Raw genomic sequence first — 20,027 nt, forward strand, 5'->3', positions numbered from 1 at the left:
ACCACTGATCTCACATTGTCTAAAATAATGGTCAGCATTCTGTCTTATTTTATCTATGCCTTTCTTTTGAAATGCTGATCGTCAGCATTTTAAACACAATTCATTTTCAGTCTTGTGAAATCAAGAAACACATAAGTTTATAACATGTGTCTAAACTATGAGGCATACTAATAAGAATATTGTGTACCTTCTAAATAAAAGTAGATTATCATCTTTACACACTTTTACAATGTGGTTCCCATTAGTGGTTTCTTAAGGCAGAATTGACTTTTAGTTCCTTCCTATTCCATCCATTAGGTACTGTTACTGTCTTTACTGGCTCTTTTTTAACCCTAGATTTTCTTTTTGCTTTCTATCCCCACATACTCTTCAGTAATATCATTTAATCTTAATTTTACAATTTCACTAACAAGGACTACAGATAGCCAATTTCTTTTCTTTTTTTCTTTTTTTTTTTTAATTCCTAGGCCTTGAAGTTTTCAGGCCTAGGCCTTTTTTTTTTTCCCTTAAGGCTAATGCTCTGCTACTGAGCCACAGCTCTGCTTCCAATTTTTTTGTGGTTAGTTGGAGTTATGAATCTCAAGGACTTTCTTTTGTGGACTGGCTTTAAACCTGGTCCTCAGATCTCAGTCCCGTGAGTAGCTAGGATTACAGATGCCCAGCCAGATTTCTTTTCTTTTTTTTTTTTTTTTTTTTGGTCGGTCGTGGGGCTTGAACACTGGGCCTGGGCTTGGTCCCTCAGCTCTTCAGCTCAAGGCTAGCACTCTACCACTTGCGCCACAGCACCACTTACCGTTTTCTCGTGGTTTATTTGAGATAAGAATCTCACAGGCTTTCCTGCCCTTGCTGGCTTTGAACCTCGATCCTCAGATCTCAGCCTCCTGAGAAACTAGGATTACAGACGTGAGCCACCACCTCATGGCCCAGCCAGATTTCTTACTGAACTACTTTCTTATCTTAATGGAATATTTGAGTTAACTTATCTAAATATAATTCTTCATTTCCTCACTGAAACGTGCCCTTTTCTTAGTGTTTTGTATCTCAGGAAATAAACATGATTAACTTATCGGATTATATATTAGAATTCAGAGCCATTTCCTTCTGTCTTTTTTCACTTCACATCATAATCACTAGGAAATACTGTGGTATTATCCACAAATATATCCAGATTTCTTATCATTTACATCTGTGTTTCTCATCTGGATTACCTAATTGTTCACTTTGTTTCACCCACAAACTATATAGCACACTCTTGGCAGCCCAAGTAAGGCTGTTGAAATATTTATATCATAGCCCTTCTCCTCTTATACAACTCTGACTCAGGATAAAATACAACATTCTTTGGTGTAACCCACTGCACTCTGGTCCCTTCTGACCATCTGGTGCAACTTTCTCTCACTTGACCCCAGCTAAACTAGTCTTCTTGTCCTCAGATAGGTTAAGCATGTTCTCACCTCAAAAACTTTTGTACTTCTTGTTCCTGCTTTCAGGAATGTTTTTCTTTTAAATAAAAGCTCTTTCCTTCATTATTCAGAGACGTCTTTTCTAAGCCATCTATATAATGAACAACAAGCACTTAAACTAATCATTTATTTGGTAAGCTCTTCCTTCCCCTTCAGAATGCAAATATTCTGAGGACTAAGAATTTTTCTGTTTTGATAACTGTTACATCCCAGTGCCTAGAATACTGCATGGCAAGCAGTGAGAGGACAATATTTTTTAATTAGCATAAATTATTTGTACAAAGGTATTTCAATGTGACAGTTAGATACATGCTGTAAATGTTTCTTGAATGAGTGAATTTTAGATATTCATTACGGGTATTATATTTCTTTGCCTAGATCTCTTCAGAGATTCTTTTGGTTTCATTTACTGACCTGTAATTTTATGAACTACTGACTCTTTGTTTATAGGAGAAACCTTGCAGAGGTCCACTATATCAGTTGTCCATGCACCAGTATTTTGCATCTTGCGTTGTTTTATATTCTAGTGGTCTGGAAACGTTGGATCAGAGTAATTACTTTTATCTGAGGCTAACTTTTTGCCATTGGAGAGGAAGGAGAACTTTAGTAAAAAGTAGATCATTTCTCATTGAACTTTTGTATCTTTAATTTTTTTCATTTATAGTTTATGCTTAATATAATACAGATTTTAATTATTAGAGTTCTTTAAATTTTAAGCGTCTCGTGTTTACCAGGAGGATAACAAAAGTTGTTTTTAAATTGTGGTATTCTTTTATTTAACAGACTGATGTAAAGGAAAAACAGAAAAAACTTGTTGAGCAATTAACTGGACTAATAAGTAGTTCACCTGGACCACCTACACGAAAATTATTAGCCAAAAATCTTGCAGCTCTTTATAGCATTGGAGATTCTTTTACTGTTTTTCAAACACTAGATAAATGTAATGACATTATCAAAAATAAAGATGACACTGCAGCCTACTTACCAACAAAACTGTAAGTACTTACTTTGACAGGCACCCTTGAAGTTTTTTGTTTTTTTTTTTCCATAGTAAATGAGTTAGGGAGACTACTTGACCATAATGATTCCAGGCAGGTAAGAACCAGAGGTTTACTGCTAACAGTAACAGTTCTAAATAGATCTGAATAAGGCTTATTTAGGAAGAAAATCAATATGTGTCAGCAATGGTGTTACAGGTGTTCTGGTAAATTTGGATACAGATATTCTTACTGAGATGGAAAGACTTTCTCAGTGAAAAAGCTGAGGTAAGGATAGGCAAAATGCATTTTATAAATACATTTTATTGGAATATGCCTTCCCATATACATGGTAGATGCTTTCACATTGGAATGGCAGATTGGAATCACTGAGATGGAGACTATTTTCCCTATAAGTTTGCTGACTTTCAGATTAAGTTAACTCATAGGCCCATAATTCATAGTTGTAGTGTGGGTTAAGAACAAATATAGTTTAGAAAAATTTTTAAGGCTAGCATCTATTGGGAAGCCTATGACTGAGTCAAATAAGAAAATCATTTTACTACAGTGAAGGATATAGTGGGAGGGAAAATAATGCCTAAATAAGTTTACTTATGATATGGGTATGTCAGGAAGGCTTCTCAAGTAAGAGCCATCAGAGAAAGATACATGAAATTTGTCAGGGGTTGTTAGATAGGACTAAGATAGAAGGAGGAAAGGTGGCTGATTGTTTGGGAATCAACATACTTTGTGGAAACAAATAAGTATTTGTGAACTAAACATCTCTGTAGAAGCTTTTTACCTCTGGCACAGACAGTACATGACTGACTGAATGAATGAATATGGCTGTCTTCTAGTAAAATTCTATGTACAAAAATGAGGCAGATTGAATGGCTGGCGAGCTTGGCTACTAGCTGTAGTTTACCAATTTGTTTGTAGTTAAAGGAAACAAAAATGGCCTGCTTATAGTACTTTTCAGAAAGAGAAATTAAAGAAGTTCAATTTAAGCATGCTGATTTTGTAGTAGAAATGGGAATGTCCCAGTGACTGTGTTGTGGGCAGTTGGAAGTCCTGGTCTGGAAGTCAGAGATCTGGATTGAGAATCTGGTTTGGGTGAACAGAAAATGGAGATTTGAGAGTAGACTGAACCTTTTAATATGAGTAAAACTTTTTTGAAAGTATATTGTTTGAAAAGAATATGGCCAAGGGTACAACTTTAGAACATCAACATTCAAGGAACCAAAACCAATGTAGTAGCTTTCAGAGGAAACAGAAATTATCCCACACCTGGATGCTGAATTTTATGTCTGTGGTCAGTTGCCTAGATATAATTAGATTTTGTGTTATTTGGGACATATATAGATCTCAAAGGTTTTATAGGAGATTAGAGAGTGCTTTCTAGTTTACAGAGTTTGAAGCTGTGTTAATAGTTTAATGGTTTAAATCTTTACCACTGAGGGGCTGGGAAGGTGGCTCAGTGGCAGAGCGCTTGCCTTGCATGCATGAGGCCCTGGGTTCGATTCCTCAGCACCCCATAAGCAAAAATTTACCACTTAGTAAATAAACACATAATTTTTTTTTTTTGTCAGTCATGGGCTTGTCTGTTCCTTAGCTCTTCAGCTCAAGGCAAATGCTCTATTATTTGAGCCACAGCACCACTTCCCACATAATTTTTTTTGTTTATTTTTATATCTTTATTGTAAAAGTGATTAGGGGGTGTGTTATTGTTAGGTAAGTAAGATAATGAGTAAATTTCTTTTTAAGCACTTTTACCCCCTCCCTAATTTTCCCCTACTTATTCCTCCCTATTCCCTCCCCCACAATTTGTATAGTTCATTTCCAAGTATCACTGTTGCCTTAGTTATCCTTTGCCCTGCTGTTTCTGTGATTCCCTTTTCCTTCCTTGGATCCAATAAACTTATATACAAGGTAAAGGGTACAGAAAACTAAAAAAGAACTGCATACAGAACATAAGAACCTTTTGGAGTTCGTGTTGATACACTACTTTTTTTTTTTTTTGGTCGGTCGTGATGCTTGAACGCTGGGCTTGAGCGCTGTCCCTGTGCTCTTCAGCTCAAGGCGAGTGCTCTACCGCTTGATCCACAGTGCCACTTCAGTTTTCTAGTGATTTATTGCAGATCAGAGTCTCACGGACTTTCCTGCCTGGCCTGGCTTTGAACCTCGATCCTCAGATCTCAGCCTTCTGAGTAGCTAGGATTACAGGTGTGAGCCACCGGTGCCCAGTTTTGATATACTTCTTTATATATAGTCCTATGCACTTAACAATTGGGCTATTGAGATCCTCTGTTAAAACTATCATAGACATATTCTAGTTATTACAAATTAGGGACAGCATGCAACCTAGTTTTCTTTGTGCCTGGCTTGATATAATTTTTTCCAGGTCTTTCCATTTCCTTACAAATGGGACAAAAAATGTCATTTTTTCTGATGGAAGCATAGAACTCCATTGTGTATATATACCATATCTTCTTGATCCATTCATCTACTGAGGGCCATCTGAGTTGGTTCCATATCTTAGCTATAATAAGTAATGCTGCAATGAACATGGTTGTGCTGGTAGCTTTAGTGTAGCCTTGTTGTTGTTCATTTGGGTAAATGCCTAGGAGTGGAATTGCTGTGTCATAGAGGAGCTTTACTTTAGTCTTTTGAGGAACCTCCATACTGCTTTCCAGAGTAGCTGAACAGGTTTGTAGTCCCACCAACAGTGTAGTAGTGTTCTCTTTTGGCCACATCCCTGCCAACATCTGTTGTTTTTAGATTTCTTACTAATGGCCATTCTAACTGGGGTAAAGTGGAATTAATGTTGTTTAGATTTGTGTTTCTTTTATGGCCATAGATGTTGAGCATTTCTTCATGTATATCTGTTGGCCATTTTTATTTCCTTTTTAGAGAAGTCTCTTTTTAAGTCTTTTTTTTTTGGGGGGGGGGGTTCAGTCGTGGGGCTTGAACTCTGGGCCTGGGCACTGTCCCTCAGCTCTTCAGCTCAAGGCTAGCGCTCTACCACTTGAGCCACAGCGCTACTTCCGGCTTTTTTCTTTTTGCTTATGTGGTGCTGAGGAATCGAACCCAGGGCCTCATGCATGCAAGGCAAGAGCTCTACCACTGAGCCACCTTCCTAGCCCTCTTTTTAAGTCTTTAGCCCACTTGTTAATGGGTAATTGTTTCTTTGGGAACTTGTTTTTGGGGAATTTAATTTTTTGAGCTCTAAGTATTATTTTAGATATGAGGCTTTTGTCTGTTGTATGGCTAGTGAAGATCTTCTCCCAATCTGTGGGCTTTCTATTTATCTTGCTTGTTATGTTCTTTGCCAGGTAGAAGCTCTGCTAACCGTTTAATGCAGTCCCATTTATCCAAACTTTCTTTGATTCATTGTAAACACATAATTTTGCGGTGCTGGTTAAATAGAATTTATTATATATCAAACATTTGTGTATTTTTTAGTGGATTCAGAGGTTCTACTTAAAAATTCTGCAATATATTCTGGTATGGGACATCTGTCATTTTTAACTTTATTGTCAGCTTGTAGAGTGTTAAGAAAACAACATGAGATTTGGAATAAAAAACACAGCAATTGATTTCTTGATTCTACTACTTATTATGTGTATGATTATGACCAAAAATTTTTTGACCTCTCTCAACTATAGAGTAACTCGCTCAAGTCACATGGCTATTACATGGCAGGTTGTAGGATTATAGGTGTAGATTTACAAAAGTTTAATGATATGTTCTTAACCATTGTCTTTCTGTTGCCTCTCTGCTAAGTTCCCAAGTGTTCACTTACTTGACGTAAGTGATGGTGGAGTTGCTTCCTTGTTCCTGAAGAGATGTGTTACTGTATTTCTTATACAGAGCCAAATGTTTCACTAAAAGTAATGGAGATGAAATTGTACAGTTTAGAAATAATAACGTATTATTTAAATGTGCTAATTACTTAAATGGCAGGTCTTATGAGTAATACAAAGGTATAAAATATATTGTCTGTGTTTACATGTCCACTGGCAAGATAAGACAGAGCATACAAACAGCCAAGTCATAACACAGTGGACAAATAGTTTTATCAAATGAGTGCTTAACATTGAGTGTGAGATATAATGAGAGAAAAAGGGATCACTGTGGATTGATATAATTTGGAAGTCTTCATAGAAGGAAAATTTCTTCTTAACATATGGTTTTCATCTATTTTGTACATATATACTTATTTTGCATACTTATCAAGAATGTGATTTTAATCAACTATAGCATTTGTTGTGATTATAAAGAGTAAGTTAGGTGTTTCTTGAAGTTGAAAATTAATTAAAGATTATAGGCAAAAGTACCCTAGAGAAATCCAGACCGTCTTCTGAAAATGAGAAAAATGTAATAAAAAAATTGTAGTATTAATCTGAATAATAACCAGTGAAAATGTTTTTACAGAGCTGCAGTGGCTTGTGTTGGAGCATTTTATGAAAAAATGGGGAGAATATTAGGTAGTGCATTTCCAGAAACAGTGAATAATCTTTTGAAATCTCTGAAAAATGCAGAGGTAAGTTGTATAACAAATACTATTTGAATATTTTGCTTGTGGCAAGAGCTAGATGTCTTAAAATTTTTGCTTTCTTTCTGTCATTGTGTGGTACTCATTGCTGAGCAAGAAAGCAGTTTCAAATTATCATATGCTCTTTGTTTTTATGTATGGTAACTTAAATTTAGGGAAAGAGGAGAGAATACTTCTCCTTGACAAATAACGAGTTTATTATTTTTCACTTAGCTTTATTTTTTGGTTAGTATTTTATTTTTTGTGCTGAACCTAGTATATCAATTTAGTTATAATAAATTACCACAGATTGAGTGATTTAAGATTTCAGAAATGTATTGTCTCGCAGTTATAGACTCTAGATGCCAGAATTCTAGTGTCAGCAGGACCATGCTTCCTTTGAAAGCTTAGGAGAAGAATACTTCCTTTCTTTCTTAGCTCCTAATTGTTGCTGTAAGTCCCTGGTCTTTCTTGGTGTGTAGACATATTTTCCAGTCTGCCTTATTTGTCACAAACAAGTTTGTCTTGTTTTATAATCATATTAGTATTTGGATTAATTTCCTTCCTAATCAAGTATGACATCTTTATTTGATCTTATCTGTTCCCCAATAAGTTGCATTCACACTGTACAAGTGTTTAAAATGTTAACTTGCTTTTTTTTTAGTCGGTTGTTGGGCTTCAACTCTGGTCCTCAGCACTGTCCCTGAGCTCTGCAGCTCAAGACTAGCGTGCTACCACTTGAGCCACAGTGCCACTTCTGGTTTTTGAATGATTAGTTGGAGATAAGAGTCTCACGGGGACTTTACTGTCCGGACTGGCTTTGAACCTAAATCCTCAGATCTCAGCCTCCTGAGTAGCTAGGATTACAGGCATGAGCCACTGGTGCCCATTTTGTTAACTTACTTTTGAGAGGGACACACAGTACAACTCCTGACAGCTAAGATCAAGTAAAAATAGTTCTGTTTTGTCCTGTTGGTTTGGTGTTACTCCCATAAATTCCCGCCAATGTTAGGTTGACCAAAAAATAGACTAAGCTAGACTCTGAATCTGCTTCTTTTGTCCAGAAAAACGAAAATTTCTCAAGTGAATAGCTTTCCTTGGCACCATTTGTCTGTTTTTTGTTCTTTGTTTTTTGCTTGTTTTTAATTAAGTAAGAATTAGGGACATATTGGCAGGCATTAGCCATACAATGATGAATAAGACATAGTCCCTGACCTAAAGTACCATAATATACCTTTAAAGTATACTTTAAAAATAAGAATAAGATTCTGTATTCTGATTAATACCAGAATCAAGAGGTTGACTGAGTTATGACAAGTTGTATTGGATGTTTTTTTCTTTCTCTTTAGGATGGCTTATATTACATAACTACTTAATGTTTTATATTCTGAAAGTTTGAACCCTTAAGATGTAATATTGAAGCCTTTAAATCTCTTCATATTATTAATGTATTATTTTTCAGTATGTCATGTAACATTGAAACATGGTTACTTGTATCCTAATTTCTCCAATAATATTTAATGGAAATTAATTCTTCAACTGCTTTTAGAATATTTTATCTTTCATTACTTACTGTTACATTTGGAGGTAAGATAATTCATCTGAGAGAAATGATGTGTCTGGTATGTTTCGTTTAATATGGAATTTATTTTACAATATAGTTTTAAAGATTTGCTTTATGTACATGTTTAGTCTCAAGGGCGAAGTGAAATCTTAATGAGTCTACAGAAGGTTCTAAATGGATTGGGTGGTGCAGCAGCTTCCTCTCATCGTGATATTTACAAGAATGCCCGGTCCCTCTTGACTGACAGATCTATGGCTGTACGGTGTGCAGTGGCCAAGGTCAGTGCCAGTTTATAATGTTGGCCCTTACCCTACTTGCTTTTTAATAGTCAATGACTGTTTTCTTTTAATTTTTAAATTATGAACATGTTTTTATTATGCATTAGTTTCACTATCTAGAATTACATATAGGTGGAATTATATGATATATACTGCTTTGTACATATATGGTTTTCTGGTTTCTTTCACAGCATCATTATTTTGAGCTTCACTTGTATTGTTACATGTATCAGTAGTTCATACTTTTTTTGTTAAGTACTATTTCATTGTATAGATATACCATATTAACTTGGTCCATTACCTATTATGAGTGAGTAACCTCTAGTTTTGACTACTTTACACCTCCCCTCTCCCCCCTTGCCCCCCCCACAGATGTCCTCAAAAATCTGTGCATGGACATACTCTTTCATTTCATTTGAGTAAATACTTAGAATGGAGTGGTTGAATCATATGATATGATTTTTAAAGAAACTACTTATTTTCAGAAGTACCTGTTCCATTTTATATTTCCACCATTTTACATTCCATCATTTCTTCTGCATTTTCACTGCCAATATATTACTGAGAATCTTTCATTTTTAGCTATTGTAGTAGATATAAGTAACTCATTGTGGCTTAATTTGCATATCCCTGATGACTGATGATAGAATATTTTCAGGTATTTGCCATTTATATCTTCTTTGAAGGGCTATTCAGATTTTTTTATCCATTGCTTTGAGTTTTTGTTGAGTTTTAATAGTGCTTTATAGGTTTTTTAAATATGTTCTTTAGTAGATAAATGATTTGTAATATTTTCTTTCAGTTTGTGACCTGTTTTTTTTTTTCAATCCATGAGCTATATTTTCATTTTTCTACTGCTTTTTTTTTGGGTGGTAAAGGGGATTGAGTATGTTGTCTGGAGCTTGTTAGTCAAGTGCTCTTCCATTCAAGCTATATTCTAGCTCTTTTGTTTATGTTTCTTTTTAAGATAGGGTGTTTTGCTAACTTTATCCTAGCTGGCTTGAAACAGATCCTCCCAATGATATATTTCAGAAGTATAGTACAGTGTATAAACCAGGATATTGACACAATCTATTAATCTTGTTTAAATTTACCTAAATTTACTTGAATTCTCTTAAATTTCTTTTTTAGCATTTATGGAGATGATTGTAAGATTTTTCTTTTTAGGCTTTTGCTACTATATTGAAGATTTTAAGCAACTTTGCATTCCTAGGATAAACCACTTAGTCATGATGTATTGATTGTTTTTGTATATTGTTAGAGTTGCTTAAAATTGAACATTTTTGTCCATGAGGAATTTTGGTGTACAGTTTTCAATTTTCCAGTATCTTGAGAACTGTTGTTTAATAGATTTTGCTCAGTTGTTTTATTTCAGGAGAGAGCATGAATCTGGTTCTGTTACTCCATTTCTGGAAGCAGAAGTTCTAGGTTCATTTTTGTTTTTATTTCCAGTGCCTTCTGGAACTACAAAATGAAGCTGTATTTATGTGGACTGCTGAACTGGAAAACATAGCCACTCTCTGCTTTAAGGCTTTGGAAAACTCAAATTACGGGGTACGAGTGGCAGTATCTAAACTGTTAGGAACAGTCATGGCTACAGCCTTGATGCCAAAACAGGCAACAGGTATTGTTTGTCAACTTCTGATACATTCTCTAACAGATACTGAAAGGAGTATAGAATGTTTTCTTCTAAATTAGTTATTTCTTGTAGGCCAGTCACCTCAAAGGATTTAAATTGCTAGATTTCTTTAGCATTAAATGAAGGAACTCAAATGGCATTTTCTTGATATTATTAAGAATTTTTTGTGACAGTAATACACAAAACAATATTTAGAAATTTGGTGGGACTTGAGCAAGTAAGATTTATGAAATGGTTTTGTATAATGTTTAAGGCTATTAAATTCTAATACTTTATGTTCTAATTTTTTACTTTCAGTTTCTGGAAAATTCCTAGTTTTCCTGCAATATTAATTTTCTGTTTTTCTCAGACCATTATTTGAATCAGGCAGTACTAATTATTTGTGTGTGAGACTAGGACTCAAACTCAGTACCTGATGCTTTTTCATGGGCTGGTGCTCTCTCAACTGAGCCATACCCTGAACCCACCACTGATATTTTTCAAGTGACTTCTCTGTCTCACACTTCCCTGGACATGTTTCAGGGATGGTTAGAGTAAGATGTGGAACATACTAATAACGCATACCCACCGCAAATGCTGAGGGACTCCAGCTCTGCTGTTGTTATTAACCCTACCCCACCAATGCATGGTGGAAAAAGAGTAAGATTAAGGTTTAGGTAGGTTTATGTTTCTTACATGTGAGACACTATGTAATTTCTCTGAGCTTTGGTTTCTTAATTTTTATTGATAATAATTTCACTAGATGATAAGAATGATATACCAGGGCTGGGAAGGTGGCTCAGCGGTAGAGCGCTTGTCTTGCATGCATGGGGCCCTGGGTTCGATTCCTCAGCACCACATAAGCAGAAAAAAAAAAGCCGGAAGTGGCACTGTGGATCAAGTGGTAGAATGCTAGCCTTGAGCTGAAGAGCTGAGGGACAGCACCCAGGCCCAGAGTTCAGGCCCCACGACCGGACCTCCCCCTCCCCCCCCCAAAAAAAGAATGATGTACCATTTTAAGTGCTATATGTCAGACACCTAAACAAATTATGTAATTGCTTTATTTAACCTCCCAAAGTCTTATACATTTTAAGTACCACTGTTATTCCTATTTTATAGATAAGAATAGACTCTACAAGATTTTGTAACGTGTTTTAAACATTGTTCTTTTGGACATGGTAGAGAGCCAGCCTTGAGAGTAAAAGTTAATTGAGAGCCCAGAACTTGAGTTCAAGCCCCAGTTTTGGCACGCACACAAAAAAAGTTTTCTAAATGTGAAACTGAAATTCTTAACCCAGGCAGTTAGATTCCAATTCCTATATACTTGACCATGGGTTCTATATGCCCTCTTTATAATTTTTTGCAAGGGTTATGTTTGTTCCTTTGTGTGAAAGAACTTACATACACTATGCAGCGGATACCAGGGATGAAAGTTGGTTGCATTCTCAGTTGCATTTTAATCCATTGGACTGAAATGAAGACCATTAACTTCACAAAGAAATGTCATTTTGTATCCCTGTCTGTTGGGAAATAAGAGGGTCTGCCATGGGTGTGCCTCATCTTTGTTGTGTTATACAGGTTGATCATCATTATTAAACTATTGGACATGGATTTATCAAATTGCTCTATTTTTTAATGTCTTGTTTTTCTAGCTTCAGAATTGAGTTCAGGTTTACAAGTACATTGTGAATTTTAAGATGATCAGAAAACTTAATGGCCCTATGCCCCTTGTAGTATTCTTAAAAATAATTTGTTGAAATTTTAAGCTAAAGTATTAAAAATGTGATTAATGCAGATTTCACTTCAGAGACATTTGCTTATGAATTCACTTTTTTTTCTTAAAGTAATGCGTCAAAATGTGAAACGAGCAACATTTGATGAAGTCTTAGAACTCATGGCCACAGGATTTCTTCGTGGAGGGTCTGGTTTCTTAAAAAGTGGTGGAGAAATGTTAAAAGTTGGAGGGTCTGTTAATCGTGAAGTAAGAGTGGGAGTCACACAGGTTTGTACTATATTCATATATTGTATTCAGACTGTTGCCAAGTAATAGTTCACACAGATTTTTTAATATTGTCTTCTTTCTTTCAAAAGTTTCTGGTACCAAATGAATGAATTAAAGTTCCAAATTGGGTGTTTATATGGAACAATAGGTTCTTTTAAATAAGTCTATGTCCACTATATTCACTACATACCAAACCAAATTTCCCAGGTTTTACTTGGAGACAGATGAGATATAAGGTAAATCAGTATTCAGATGTTGGTAGCTGGAGGCATTAAACTCATATTCTTCAATGACCTTATAGCTAAAAATAATTTATCTCTGTTTTGATTACATTCAGTCTCATTGATGAGCCTCCAGTGTAATTATAAGATTAAATCTCACATGTAATGTAGTTTCAAAATAATTTACATTAATGGGGTTGGAGGCATGTCTCGGTTGGTAGAGCACTAGCCAGTGAGCGAAAGAATCAGGTACAGAGTCCCACGTTCAGACCTAAAAAAGAAAAAAAAAAAGAATTTAAATGAGATGTCACAAGCTGGTGCACATAGCTTGTGCCTAAAATCCTACTTAACTCAGGAGTCTTAAATCAGAGAATCAGTGTTCTAAGTCAGCCTGAGCAGAGGAATCTGCAATACTTTTATCTCCAGTTAATGAGCAAAAAGCTTGAAATGAAAATATGTCCCAAGTAGTAGAGTGCCAATCATGAATGAAAAAAAGCTGAGTGAGAGCTCTAGACCCTGAGTTCACAGCTCAGTATTGGCACCAAAAAAAAAAAAAAAAAGTTACACTTAATGATTTGATAATAATTAGTACCTAATAAAATGAATTAGATCTTCATGATCTTAGTTGCCACACCTACATTTTGTCCCTAAAGCAAAGTAAACTACATCTTGTCCCTGAAACAAGTATGCTATAAAGAAAGTCTTAAATGCACTACACTGATAAGTTGATGTTTATTTAGGATAAGAAGTTTTTATCTGGGGTTTGGAATGTGGCTTTGTGGTAGAGTGCTTGCCTAGCATGCAAGAAATTCTGGGTTCAGTTCCTCAGTATGACATCAACAGAAAAGGCTGGAAGTGGCGCTGTGGCTCAAGTGGTAGAGTGCTAGCCTGGAGCAAAAGAAGCTCAGGGACAGTGCCCAGGCCTGGAGTTCAAGCCCCAGGAATGGCAAAAAAAAAAAAAAAGTTTTATCTTCATCCTGTTGCCTTACTGATCGCTGGAGCAAATTTAGCTTTCCTTCTGCCCTCACTACTCTTTATGTTCTTCATACAACTCTTTTCCTAAGATTTATTTTAATAAAGAATACCAGTAATTGTTGTACTAGAAGTTCTAAAATTTTTCACTTTCAATCTCTGTTTCTGTCTCTCATGCACACACTTTCGCTCTCATTCTCTGTCTTTGAACTATTCAAAATTAAACATAGGGCCTCAGGCAAGCATTCTGCCACTTGAGTCCATCTCTAGCACCTCCAGTACCTTTTGTAATTTTCTTTTTTAGATAAGTTATTACTAACTTTGCCTCCAACTCTCATCCATTCTGCCTCTGACTCCTGCATAGGGTTACAGACATGAGCCACCATACCCGATTCAGTTTTCTCCGTTTTGATGATTTTCCTCAGTATAATTTGTTTCGTATGCTGCCATTATTTATTATAATTGCTTCCTCATTTGTATAGAGGAATCTGAAGTTGTGTTTTAATATGTTCATAGGCATATGTTGTTTTTGTAACAACACTGGGTGGTCAGTGGTTGGAGCGTAGCTTTGCTACATTTTTGTCCCACGTACTTGATCTGGTTTCCCATCCTCGGGCAACACAAACACATGTGGAGGCTGTATACTCAAGACGATGTGTGTCCTTCATCTTGAGAGCCACTGTGGGCAGTTTGTTGGGCGAGAAAGCCCAGATAGCAGCTGCTAAGGAGATCTGCCAAGCTATCGGAAAACAAATGAAAGCAGTAGGTAAGACGACATCAGAGAATGTTTTAGTGGTCCCCCTCCTCTTCCTTCTTTTTTTCTTTTATTAAGACAGTCTTGGTATGTAACCCAAGTGAAGCTTCAATACTCCTTCCTTAGTCTTTCAGGTGCTGGGATTACTGTTATTGTCATTACTTTTTAATAGATCTTATTAGTTTATACCTTTCCTGACTGTTTTCATTCTTACTGGGTACTCAGGTTAAAACAGTCTATAATAACAATGGAGTTTTAAAGTTCAAATAAATTTTCTTATTTTATTTCTTTCTGGACTGTTTTCATAGTAATTCTTATTGGGTACTCTGTTATTAAAACAGTTATTATAGTGGATTTTTACAAATGTGAATGTGTATATGTAAAGTTAGATTTTCTGTTTTATTTCTAGTGTCTGTACTGATTTTACAATTCTCCTGAAATGCAGCAGCACATTGGTTTGATCTATTGTGAACTTCCTGCTTAGAATCTCTTGTTTACTAAACACATATTTTCCCCTAAACTTGATAATAGTCCAATATAAAAATTTAGAGAGGGGCTGGGAAGTTGGCTCAGTGGTAGAGTGCTTGCCTTGCACGCATGAGGCCCTGGGTTCGAGTCCTCAGCACCACATAAGCAGAAAAAAGCCCGAAGTAGTGCTGTGGCTCAAGTGGTAGGGCACTAGCCTTGAGCTGAAGAGCTGAGGGACAGCGCCAGGCCAGAGTTCAGCCCCCTCAACTGGCAAACAAAAAAAAAAAAATTTAGAGAGGAGCAATTATACATGTTATTAGCCCTGATAGGACATTGTTGTTAGCAATAGATTTTTTTTGTGTTTTTTTTTTTTCGTTGTTGTTTTTGTCAGTTGTGGGGCTTGAACTCTGGGCACTGAGCTCTTCAGCTCAAGGCAAGTGCTCTACCACTTGAGCCACAGCTCCATTTCAGGTTTTCTGGTGGTTTATTGGAGCTAAGAGTCTCATGGACTTTCCTGCCCGGACTGGCTTTGAACCACGATCCTCAGATCTCAGCCTCCTGAGTAGCTAGGATTACAGACATGAGCCACCAATGTCTGGCAGCTATAGTTTTAAATGCTACCTTACTATAGGATGTTATAGATCTTATTCCTTCTATCCAAGTACATACCTGTAAAGAAACCTAAGAAGTGTCCTTGTTTTAAGTGTCGTAGTTATTGAATAGCTGATATATTTTTTGCTATTGTCGAGAATTCATTGAACAGTGGTTTATAAGTCATTCCATTACTTAGTTACTCAAGTTCTTCCCTAAGCAAAACCTGCATAGTTTTTTTTAACACTAAGGTGGTTTTAATAAAAGTACAAATTGTGTAGACCAAAAAATCATATTGCAATTCAGCTACCCACATCAGACACATGATTTTATATTTCCAGAAGCAGTAGTGAATGATACTAGTAGTGAAAACAAATCTGGAGCAGCAGATATTGCAGCAAGCCAGCATGTGATGGTCTGTGCTCTCCAGGAACTTGGAAGCCTGGTGCAGAGCCTGAATGCTACAGCCTCTCCTCTTATTCAGGAAGCATCTATAGGTATGATATCTAATCATTGGCCAAAACGCTTTTGTACCATGGTTCAAGTCATATATATGGTTGATATTTGACTACTGATTGCTTACTTATTAATGTAATAAGTAGTTTAGATTATTAGGTTAATTTTCCCTGCTATAGGAAATACTGAATTAAATAAATACTGAATAAAATAAAGCTTGGGGAAAAAAATCAAGAACTGTCAGGAGAATTGTTTCTAAGAATGATTAAAATTTGCTGAAGATTTAATTTCATATATACCCTTTTAATTTTATTGGACACAGTTGTACTGTGTTCTCTGTAAAAGGTTTCTTTATAGTACTTATGAACCATAAAAATGGTGTTTTGACAAAACTGTGGAACTGTGAAATCATGGTGATTGTTATTTTAGTGGTTATGTCACACATAGCTTTTGGTTTCTGAAACCATATTTCATTAGTATGGCGTGATGGTCTGAGGATTTCTTTTTAGGACTTCTGGAGATCGTGACTTCAGTGCTTCTTCACCCCAGCATGGCTGCCCGGCTTGCTGCTGCTTGGTGCTTGCGCTGTGTGGCTGTGGCACTACCTTTCCAGTTGACACCATTTCTAGACAGGTGTGCGGAGCGGCTCAACAACTTGAAAACCTCACCTGAAGCTGTTAGTGGATATAGTTTTGCAATGGCTGCTTTGTTAGGTGGAGTTCATCAATGTCCTTTGGGCATTCCTCATGCCAAAGGAAAGGTAAGGCAGAGGTCTTGGATGTGTGAATGATCTCAGGTGGGCTGCAGTTTTTTCTGGAGCACTGCTGTCTTTAATGTTTAGCTGGGAGATGGAATGACAACAGTTTTATTTGGTAACTAGAATATAATACTAACAGACCCTAATTAAAAATTGGATATTTAATTCTTTTTTTTTTATTTTTTTATTTTTGGGATCCAGTCGTGGGGCCTGAACTCTGGGCCTGGGTGCTGTCCCTCAGCTCTTCAGCTCAAGGCTAGTGCTCTACCACTTGAGCCACAACACCACTTCCGGCTTTTTTCTTTTTGCTTATGTGGTGCTGAGGAATCGAACCCAGGGCCTCATACATGCAAGGCAAGCACTCTACCACTGAGCCATCTTTCCAGCCCCTGGATATTTAATTCTAATGAGGAAATATAATGGTTTTTTTTCTGAATATAACATGTTGTAACTTATTTTAGAGGGAAAATAGCCTGTAGTAATTTTTTTTAACTCAGAACTGTTTTCTCAGGATTTTGTTTTTGTTTTTCTTTTTGTGATTAAATCTTGCCTGGTTGCCAAGTCTGGCCTTGAATTCCTAGATTCAAGTTATCCTCTTGCCTCAACCTCTTGTATAGCTGGGACTACAGGTCTGTGCTCCTGTGCCCAGTGTTCTTGTTGTTTTTAGAAATAAAAGTCAGCATTACTGTATTCAAAGATGGTAGGAGAATATGCTATTGCCCTATATAGCATTTTAATTAAAAATTAAGTGGTTTTAATCTGTTCTTTATTTTCTTCTATATTTTACTATTATGGTTTCCTTCTTAGGATTCTTAGGTACATAAAACCTTATATTAATAGATTGCAGCTAGATTTTAAATTATTTTTCCTGGGACATTAGTTCCAGCTTCATTCATTCTTACAAGTTTCATAGTTACTACTTGAGGACCCTAAAGCCTCCTTCTCATTTTGTGATATGTTTGCTTTTTCATTGATTATCCGTCTTTTTCTTCCATCTTTTCTACAGCATGTTCATGTTTGCTCTGATGTTCCACTTGCTCTATTCCATATGCTTTTTCTATGCCCATTTCAGCTTCCAAAACTGTCTTACAATAGAATTTATTGTTCCTCTATTTGTTTAGAGGCCCATTTTAAATTCACTCTCCTTGAATTCTCGTTAAGACTATTTACTTGCTGGGCCTGGTAGCACATGTCTGTAATACCAGCATTCAGGAGGCCAGAGGATTGTGAGTTCAAAGCCAGCCTGAGATACATAGTGAGACCCAGAATAAAAAATAAACCAAAAAAAAATCCCATTCTATTCTCTTCTATTCTAATATATTACTACATCTGTATTACTATTTGTCATTTAATCATATGTTGCATCCTGCTTTCTGTTTTTCTAAACAGAGAAAGATCTTCTCATAATATTAGCTTAAGAACAGGTGCATTAATTTATATAATCCTCACAAGAATAAGATAGGTAACACTATCGTTCCTATCTTAACAAGACAGAACTGAAGCAGAGAGATTAGATTGTTCCAGGTCAGTGTCAAGATACCAACTGAGGAGCCACCGGCTCGAACTACTCTGAACATTGTACCATTCTGGAGGTTCTAATGTTGACTTTGAAAGTTTATTGATCCCAACACCATGAAAGGACAACTTCTTTTGAAATAAAATATGCTAGTTCTCTATTGTCATATTTGATTTCATCAACTTTCATAGATTAAAATCTAATTGCAAGCTTCTCTTTGCAGATGGTAGTTAGTATTGCTGAAGATCTGTTACGAACTGCTGCCCAGAATAGCAGATTGTCTTTACAGCGCACCCAAGCCGGATGGCTTTTACTTGGAGCACTCATGACTCTAGGTACAATTGTATTGGACTAGGTTTTTAGTTTACTGTGTTATTGTCAGTGCACTATAAAGCAAATTTAATTTAAAAGTATTAATCTTCATAGTCTAGTCTTGTAATAAGGTTGTAAATAATGTTTCCTTTTCTATCCTATGGTAACATCTATGCAAGGACATTCAATGAGAAAGCTTTTACCAAAGCTTCACCTTTAATGAAAGAATAGCTGTTAACCATTTGCTACTTTATGAGCTTATTGCTAATGAAAAGAGTTGGGAATATGGGAGTTGGGGAATCCCAATTCCTAAATGAAGTCCTGATTTAAGAATGAGAAAGTCACATATAAATGGTGCTGCTTGTGGAAGATTATGTGCTAAACTTTCCTAAGTGCTATGATAAGTCTTAGATATGGGAATAGTTGAGCAGGATCTATTAAGCCAGAAACACATACTATTGTAATAAGCTATGTCTACTCTTTAATTTACATATTTACCTGCTACTTACAAAGTGTGTATGTTCACTATTCTAATCTTCTATCTATGGGAAATGATACTTTAGCCTAGTTTTCTAAAGAAAACAAAAGTAACTCTTTCCTAGAAGTTTATGTTTAGTATGTAAGTGGTGTGTTAAATGAATGTTTCAGCAATGGAAGTATAAGTTCTTAGTGCTTAATATGTTTTTGTATAATTAATTAACTATATACATTTCCCAGAATGGAAGAATATGTACTGTATATGTCTGGAATAGCTATATTTTCTATGTCTGACTGTATATGTGGAAAAGACCTTATACAATGTGTTTCAGGTAGATTTTATTATTCATTTTAGTGTACTATGTGTATTCTACTAGTCTGAATATAGTTGCATAGTTTTTTTGTATATTTTGATACTAAAAATACTGGTACTTTTAAACTGACATCATGTTTTAAAGGTTTTTTTTTTAATGATCATTAGATGAAAAAATCAGGCCAGGTACAGGTGACTTATGGTTGTAATTCTACTCAGTTGGCTGAGATCTAGGATGTAGGTTTGAAGCCAGCCTAGACAGGAAATTCTGAGTCTTATCTCCAGTTAACCACAAAAATCCAGAAGTAGAGCTGTGGCTCAAGTGGTAGAATGCTAGCCTTGAGCAAAAAAGCCCAAGGATAGCACTCCACACACACACACACACACACACACACACACACACACACACACACACACACACACACACACACACACACACACACGCTAGCCTTGAGCAAAAAAGCCCAAGGATAGCACTCCACACACACACACACACACACACACACACACACACACACACACACACACACACTTTGAAACTCATGTTAATTCTAGGGGTTAAAAAGTAGAATAGGGCTGGGAAGGTGGCTCAGTGGTAGAGCGTTTGCCTTGCATGCTCAAAGCCCAAGTAGAATAGGGCTGGGAAGGTGGCTCAGTGGTAGAGCGTTTGCCTTGCATGCTCAAAGCCCAAGGATAGCACTCCACACATACACACACACACACACACACACACACACACACACACACACACTTT

General features: G+C 36.2%; 1 protein-coding gene across 1 annotated transcript in view; it reads left to right on the forward strand.

The window, feature by feature from the left end:
• The window catches only part of Heatr5b (HEAT repeat containing 5B), a 76,578-nt gene that overhangs the window by 4,114 nt on the left and 52,437 nt on the right, over window positions 1-20,027 (forward strand). Inside the window, exons 3-11 of the mRNA XM_042675478.1 lie at window positions 2,247-2,458; window positions 6,875-6,983; window positions 8,667-8,816; window positions 10,269-10,440; window positions 12,279-12,436; window positions 14,146-14,395; window positions 15,784-15,939; window positions 16,408-16,658; window positions 18,395-18,506. Coding sequence (XP_042531412.1) covers window positions 2,247-2,458; window positions 6,875-6,983; window positions 8,667-8,816; window positions 10,269-10,440; window positions 12,279-12,436; window positions 14,146-14,395; window positions 15,784-15,939; window positions 16,408-16,658; window positions 18,395-18,506 — 1,570 coding nt within the window. The remainder of the gene's footprint in view (window positions 1-2,246; window positions 2,459-6,874; window positions 6,984-8,666; window positions 8,817-10,268; window positions 10,441-12,278; window positions 12,437-14,145; window positions 14,396-15,783; window positions 15,940-16,407; window positions 16,659-18,394; window positions 18,507-20,027) is intronic.

Source organism: Dipodomys spectabilis, unplaced genomic scaffold (assembly GCF_019054845.1).
Source record: "Dipodomys spectabilis isolate Male_0828 unplaced genomic scaffold, ASM1905484v1 ptg000026l, whole genome shotgun sequence".
NCBI classification, from domain to species: domain Eukaryota; kingdom Metazoa; phylum Chordata; class Mammalia; order Rodentia; family Heteromyidae; genus Dipodomys; species Dipodomys spectabilis.